The sequence below is a fragment of the Hydra vulgaris genome, chromosome 07 (assembly GCF_038396675.1).
Source record: "Hydra vulgaris chromosome 07, alternate assembly HydraT2T_AEP".
Classification (NCBI taxonomy): domain Eukaryota; kingdom Metazoa; phylum Cnidaria; class Hydrozoa; order Anthoathecata; family Hydridae; genus Hydra; species Hydra vulgaris.
Window position 1 is genome coordinate 8955096 of NC_088926.1, and position 8411 is coordinate 8963506.

The 8411-nt window shown below is 28.5% G+C and overlaps 1 protein-coding gene across 1 annotated transcript; it reads right to left on the bottom strand.

The window, feature by feature from the left end:
- Window positions 1-1144: 1144 nt before the first annotated feature.
- Window positions 1145-6865, bottom strand: LOC100201543 (solute carrier family 25 member 3). Its single transcript, XM_065800969.1, has 5 exons — window positions 6641-6865; window positions 3822-3943; window positions 3243-3604; window positions 2867-3150; window positions 1145-1406 (listed from the first exon to the last, which is right to left on the bottom strand). The coding sequence occupies exons 1-5, from the start codon at window positions 6771-6773 to the stop codon at window positions 1243-1245; spliced, it is 1065 nt and encodes a 354-aa protein (XP_065657041.1). The 5' UTR covers window positions 6774-6865; the 3' UTR covers window positions 1145-1242.
- Window positions 6866-8411: the final 1546 nt, after the last annotated feature.

The following is an 8411-nucleotide window of genomic DNA, read 5'->3' on the forward strand; positions in this document are numbered from 1 at the left end:
TTAAGTCTTTTTGGATATTTATCACATTGAATTTATTGTTATTTACATAAATTTCGATTTTTTCAGTTCTTTCGGTTAATATTTTTAAGTTTGCACTCATTATCGACGCAAAGCTCTTTTCTTGTTCCTTTAACAACTTTTCTGTTTCTTGCAGTATACATATTTTTTGTTCCTCCAATTTCTTGATAATTAACTTTTCTATATTTATAAACGAATTTTCCATATTTGTAAAATATTTTATAATTTTACATGCTGTAGAAAAAAAGCGTCTGTTCGTTTCAACACGCTGCTTTCGAAAAATAAAGGTTTAAAAAAGCGCACGCCTCACCGCCTTGAGGCGGCGCTTTTTTAAACCTTGATTTTTTATAGCTCCAGTTTCAGGTACATTACTCGGCTATCAAAATTTACCGAATAATCGCATAGCGGTAACTCAAGTGCTTACTAATGATTTCGCGGAGGACTAACATTGCAATCATAGACCATAAAAACTCTAGACGCGGCCTTAGCTATAAAACTCTAGTCTAAAAGATAATATAATAAATAACTTTTTACACGTCGAGTTTACTCTTGCACTTTTTGATGAATTTTAAATAAGGTGCATACAATTATACAAAAAAATATATAATTTCACGGAGAAGAGTTTTTATTTATTACAATAGTAATGAATAAATAATTTTAAAGAAATAACATAGTAATTACTATATTTAGTCTTTATTAGAGCATATCCCATAAAAGTATATTCTATATAATTTGAATAAAAGGAATTTTCCTGAAAAATTTGAATAAAATTTTATTTCTAGATTTTGCAACAAAAAGACGTCACGTAACATACGCACAAAAATTTGGTTTCAACGATTTACGAAAAAGCCGCGTCTAACATTGTTAATGGTCTAAGATTGCAATTGACGAAAATATATATTCCGATATAGTCATTGGGGTAGTACTAATCTGTAGGCGAGTAACGAATATTAATAACTATTTTTGTACCCATTGTCAGAAAATTTTAAATTATGCAAGCAATCTCGACTTTCAGACCGCATTTTCTCCGTTTTGTGTCAGTTACAAATGTCAGTTTCAACCTTATTGCTCCGAGCCTGCGATTTATTGGTAAGATTTTTAAATTTGAGTATGAGAAATAACAAGGTTAAAATTCAGAAATATTTTAATTTAAAAACAAGCTATAAAACATAAACTAAACAATTTTTTATAGAATTTGGCTTTTTTTTTTAAATACATACACAATTAATGTTGCTTAACAGCCAGTTTATCTTTAAGACTTTGAGGCATTTCTGGAGGTGGTGGTCGTGGAATACGGAAAGCTACTTTTACACTGTCATAAATAAACCATTGAAGAGCAGTCAATGTACCTATCATTATAATTCGAGGACCAAGACCAGCCCACAATCCTAAAAAAAAAAATTATGAGTTATTAAACTAAAATTTCAGTTCTTAAAATATTCCAACGATTTAAGAATGTTGTGAAAATTTAGATAGCAATATAAAATTTCATCATTAAGTACTCAAGAAGCAAAATTATGGAACAGAGTTAAATGAGCATGGACTTGTTGGGGAACTTAGATGGCATTTAAATCACTCAACAAAATGTTGAAAATTAAATAAAAATTTTTTTTTAAACTTGAGACAATAAAAAAATGCAAATTTGTTATTACTATTATAAAATATTTCGAAATGGCCTGAGTAGCACTAATTTAATAAATAAAATTTGAAAAATAAATCTTTTAAAATTTTTTTGAAAACCTTGTTTTTGAAATTTTTTTGAAATTTTTTTGTTTCACCATTTACAACTGAAACGATTAGATTAAATGACAAAAATTTTTACAAATATGTATACATAAAAATTTTTAATTAGGCAGCATTTATAATGCAATTGCATAGTTTTTTTTTACCTGTATGTTGAGTGAAGGTTTTTAAAGTTCAATATAAATACTCTCTTTGATTTTAAGTTTGTATTTAGAGGATGCTTTGTCAAGAATGGAGAATGAGTTAGTATATAAATAATTTTTTAATTAGGAGAGGATGAGAAATGTTTGTTAATGTGAGAGATTTTATCTAAGTTGAGCTTTTCCATAACCCTTGTTGCTGTAAAATTGTTATAAGATACAAAATAAGAAAAAAAAATCTTTATTTCATTTTCTTAATAAACAACATTTGAAATACAATTAGTAGTCTAAACTAAAATAGATAGTAGGGCACTTGTTTTATTTGCAAGAAGTCTATAGGATGAAGACAAACCCGCCTCTGCTGCAATCAATTTCTATCTTACCAAAAAAAAAAAACTTAATAAAATGGTATGATAAAAAAACAAAATTTTATTAAAGAATTTTAGTTCCTTTACTTCTTTTGTAACAATTATACTTAAACTATACTATAAAATTTTCAAAGTGTTAAATCAATATACACTTAAAGAAATAATAAATATCAATTTTTGGTTGCCCTCCCATACAATAATGGAAATAGAAAATGGGTATCCAAATGTCTGGAATCTATTTTTACTCCTGATAAATATATATATATATATATATATATATATATATATATATATATATATATATATATATATATATATATATATATATATATATATATATATATGTATATATATATATATATATATATATATATATATATATATATATATATATATATATATATATGTATATATATATATATATATATATGTATATATATATATGTATATATATATATATATAATTTATTTGTATATATAATAGTTATATAGTGATTAACTTAATTATTATTAATTTAAATAATAAATTATATACAATTTACTAAAGATACAAAAAAATGTAAGAAACACAAGACATACTCATATTTATAAAAATACCTTTCATTCCTAGTTCTCTAGCTGCTTGAATAGGAGTACTGCCTGCGCTATTATTTAACTTTGATACAACTGTATCAGCAGGATGAGATACTACAGCACAAAAAACTCCAGCAATATATCCAGCTGCAAATGTAACAACTAACTGTTCTGATTTTGAGCACTCATTTCGAGGTTTTGGAACAACATATTTATAAAGTCCCTCGACAGTACGTTCAAAACATGCAAACTTCATCATTGTGTAAGGTATTTGTCGCATCCAAAGTGGAGGCAGACCTTTATAAAACCTTTAAAAAATAAAATCCTTCATTTCTTTCATTACATTCTTTATCATCATTATTAGTGTTTTATTAAAAAGATATTGCTAAAAAGGTCTTACCCTGAAATGCCTTCTGATGTATAAATCTTAGAGAGCCCTTGTCCCAATGACCTAGCAAACCCTGGAGATGTCTGCATTCTAACCTTTACAGCTTCCATTGGAGCAAGAGCAATATCAGCAAAAAATTCTGCACTTGCAGAAGCAGCAAGATAAAGGGAAGTTCGATATAGGTAAGATTTTTCTTCGCCAATCATACTGCTATAGACATTTTTAAAAAGTTCATAAAACCCAAACTTACACAATCCTTGCATAGAATAACCAATTAAAGTTGGAGCCCAGCCTAATGTGAGTCCGCGGAGCCCCTCTTCAGCAACAGTCACACGAAAACCATTGCCAATACTTTTATATTTTGCCCGATCTACCTAAAATTAAAATGACATGTTTTGAACTCTCTTTTGATGAAGATAATTTATTAAAAAGTTGATACTATAAATTGCAATAATAAAATTATTTTTTAATTATACTTTTAAAAATTATTTCCCCCCCCCCCCTTCTATTAGTATTATTATTACTGTAGTATTATAAACATTTTTTATTTTTTAAAACAATAAAAAAAAAAAAAAAAAATGTCCATGTTACCTGAATTCTGCATTTGACTAGATCAAGTGGAACAACTAAGGTGTGAGTCAAGCCACACGATACAATTCCACCCAAACCACACAGAGCATAATATTTTGAAGATCCAAATTCACAACTATAATCTAAAATGTATATAAAATACAGTCTATTTATATAAGCTATAATACCCATAACAATATCCGTAAATATCACACGTCCAAATAGTCCAAAATGGCTCAAAACTTGAACTTGAGTTTCCGAAGAAACCCTTTGGGGGGGGGGGGGGATTAAAGTACACATGCTCCCAATTCAAAAAAATGCAAGATTGAAATCAAACTATTTCGTCCGAGAAAGAAAATTGATTTTGAATTTTTAACATTTTATAAATAAATGCCAGTTGACATAATTATTGAAAAAAATGATTTTGACTAATTCTAAACTGGAAATACTATCCAAATGTTTCTATATGCAGCACATTTGAGTGTTTGGGAATTAACTTTTATGTTATTGTGTTAAAAATCTTTCTTTTTATTGAGATTTTCACTCATTCCTAAAAAATCTAGTATAAGAATATGAAGCTGCTTGCATCGAAAGATTTAAAGGTTGGAGAGGAAATTGCATCATCTGTAATTCTTTCAAAAGATACATCTCCCCATGGAACCATCAAAATAAGAAGATCTGGGGGTGGAAGACCATTGCCTATAACACAAGGTATTGTTTTGGAAGATTTATTTTACTTTTTATAATACAGATATATTTGTAATTTCACCTATAAATTTAAACAAAAAATTAATACTATGATTTTTTATCAACTTCCCATGGACAAGCCTTTGTTTAAAGGAATACAATAATACTTGCCTTTGCACCAAATTGATAAAAAGTAAAAGAAAATTCTACATAGAATGGACTACTTCATTTTTCTCACTTCTACTACGTTTTTAGGCCCTGCATGTCAAAAGGAATTCTTCAAAAAAGAATCTGAGTTGACTGCCCAAGATTTAGTGCATGTGCAATCTAACACAGGATTGTCAAATACAGGAATTAAAAAACTTGCTACAACTCTCAATCAAGTGTCAAAATCCAAAATAGTTGAAACCAATGAGAAATTCTCTCAACTTGGTAAGCAGCTTTCTGATCACTTCACTTAAACAACAATTGATGTTCATCATGATCAGAATAAAATCAGTCATCAAAGAGTGGTCCACTGCAAAGAACTCTCTGCATTTACAGATGAAATTTTGAAAAGAAGACAAGTTTTTACTGATCATATAGTAAAACTTGGCGTAGATGGAGGCGGCGGTTTCCCTAAAATCACCCTTGGAATCCAGGAGGATCTATCATCTCAACCACTCTGTCCACCTAAAAGAAAGTTATTGACTTCTCAGCTTGGAAAGGACAGTAGTGTTAAACGTCAGTTTTCTTGGAGCCATTGCTGAAGATGTTCCAGAGAATTATGAAAATCTGAGAACAATCCTGAACCTAATTATACCAAACAATGTGAAATACTTTGTTTCATGTGACATGAAAGTAGCTAACATCCTGTGCGGATTGCAGTCACATGCTAGTACCCATCAATGCACATGGTGTGATATAGACTCCAAGAATCTGCCCTTCAAAGGCAATCTTCGCAATTTTGGAATGCTACGGAAGAATTCAAAGCCTTTAAAAATGCTGGCAAGAATTTAAAAAAGCAAAGCAGTTCAAAAATGTCATTCATAATCCCCTTATCTCTGTGGTAGATGGAATGCTTGTCTTAGATATTATTCCTCCAATGGAGCTTCATCTACTCCTGGGTGATTTTAATCACCTCTACAAAGCACTGAAGGACCGCTGGTAAAAGGCTGATGAGTGGCTATCAGCTCTTCACATAAAATGTCAGCCTTTTCATGGAGGTCAATTTGCTGGGAATGAGTGTCACAAACTTTTGAAAAACATTAATGTATTGCAACGGCTTGCTGAGAAAAATTGCTAATGAAACATTTCCCATCATTAACACATTCAGGAATTTGATTCTGTTGTGACAGCTTACTTTGGCAATGCACTGAATGAAAGCTATATTAATAAAATTTTATATTGATAAAATAAAAAACAGCTTTAAAAGCTCCTATCTTCAACTTACAATGGTCAGTGTCACTCCAAAGGTTCATTTGATTTTTTATCACATTCAAGACTGTTGCTCAGAGAAAAGAGTCTTTGGGGTGTTACAGCGAACAAGCAACTAAGTCTATTCATCATATCTTCAGTGTTCATTGGACTAGATTTAAAGGGCCCTCTCATCACCCAGAATATGGAATGAAATTGGAAGCATCAATGGTCGAATTTAACAGCAAACATTTGTAGAATGTAAAAAGAAATGATCAATGTGATTTTTATTTGTTTGGAAGAATAAATGTGAATTAAAATTGTTTAGTGTTTATCATTTTAACTTAATTGTGATAAAAAAGACTCAATATTATGAATATTATGCTTTTGTTATATTCATAATTTCTTCATAAAATGTTAAAAATTAAAAATTTTCTTTCTTGGACGAAATAGTTTGATTTCAATTTTTGCACTTTAATCCCCCCAAAGGGTTTCTTCGGAAACTCAAGTTTAAGTTTTGAGCCATTTCGAACTAGTGTGATATGTTAGCTAGATCTCTGATATAACAAAATTGGTGCAACAAAAATAAATATATAACATTAACCAATAATTTTAGTCAAATATTAGACACCGCAAAAAAAGTATACAACTTATTATGAAGCAGTGTTGATATATATAGATAGATAGAGCAATATATAAAATATGAGAGACAATTTGATAAATGTATGAAACTAAAAACCTTAAAAAAAAAAAACTACCTTCTGAAACAGCTGGCATTAAAGCTTGTCGTTGACTTTTAATTGATTTCAATTCGGAATTCGAACCACTAGTTGCAGAAACTGGGTTGCTAAATATATTGGACTTGACTGTTTCTGCATACTTAGAAAACATTTTCCCAGATCACTTAAAGTTGTTCTTTTGAAATCACGTATGCTTTGGCTTGATCCGTAAAGACAAGACGCCTTTCACGTAATTCATTACAACATTCATACATGACCTAACGCTCCCAAATTTAAAGCAAAATTTTAATGTTTGACCACGTATTTATGTTTGTTAGTACGGGCGTATTTTTAAGAGGAGAGAAAATTTGTTTTAAGTTTTTTTACTATATTAATTATCTTTTTAAATTTACGTATAAATTTATAAACAATCATATTATAAAAAAAATAAACTTTAAAATTTATAAAAAAAGAATGCAGAGGCTTGTAAAAGACCGTAAGGTCTTAGAGACTACATTCCTAAGAAAACTCGTCGACATATATAAAAATGAAAAATTTTTGTATTAATCGTTATGATCGAAATGATCATAACAATCTATTACGGTAAATATATTGCATCATAATACATTTTTTGGTTTAAAAGTTTCACTAATGCAGAAGCTTATTAGACGTTTGATATTACATTTTTGACCACTGATCGCCAATTTAAAATACAAGGGTTTACTTTTTTCATGATATATTTAAAATTTTATATTTGGCTTTTGGCAACCAAATTTGCCAAGTTTAATTAAATTTATGTGGATAGTACTGCGGTTTAAACTGTTTTTTTAATACTCTTATAGTTGTCTAAAAAAAAAAATTATTTTTAGACAACTATAAGAGTATTAAAAAAAATTTGAAGCGGGGCCCCGCTTCAAATATTTATTAAACTTTAGTTGTATGAGGAAAAAAGAGAGGGAGAGCTTGAAAAAATTGTTTAGCTAGATAAGTTATTTAAAAATTTTATAAGAATGCTATTTCTTTTTAAAAGAATATAAGTAGAACTTTTAAAAACTCAATCAATAATTAATAAATAAGCTATACGTAAATTTTTTCATGGGGCGGATGCAGACTTTTTCAATGTTTGAGATAACTAACTTCGAGACATGGAAGAAACTCCAAACATTTATACTTTTATACTTATGTCAAACAAAGGTGCTTTGCAAAAAACTGCGATGATTAGGACCCGGGAAGTTAAGATGAATGATTTTAAATTTCGCTTAAAAGTTTTTTAGTGTTTGAAAGTTATAAACATGTAAAATTTACAATCTCTCATTTTATGGAGGGCGCATATTTTGCAAAATCAAAACTTTTGAACGTTAAACAATATTAAATGAAGCTTAAAACCTATCGACAAATTTAAATTTAGTATAAAATGTTAAAAATATATATATTATTAACTTATTGCCTTTAAATTTGAGGTAGGAAAAGCAAACCTATCTTATCTTTGATATCTTTGTTTCCTGGCTCCAATCACCGCTATTTTCCGGAAAACATTCTTTTTTATATAAAGGGTCGTCCATAAATTACGTTTTTTAAATATTTTTATTTTTGATGCAACTAAACTATATAAATGTTACTTTATATTATGTATACTATATAATATTACGAAATATTTATATTATGTATACTATATAATAAAACGTATATGTATACTATATAATAAAATAAAATATAATACTATATAAGTATATGTATACTATAATATAATACTATATAATATAATACTATTTAAGTATATGTATACTATATGATAAAACTATAAGATGAT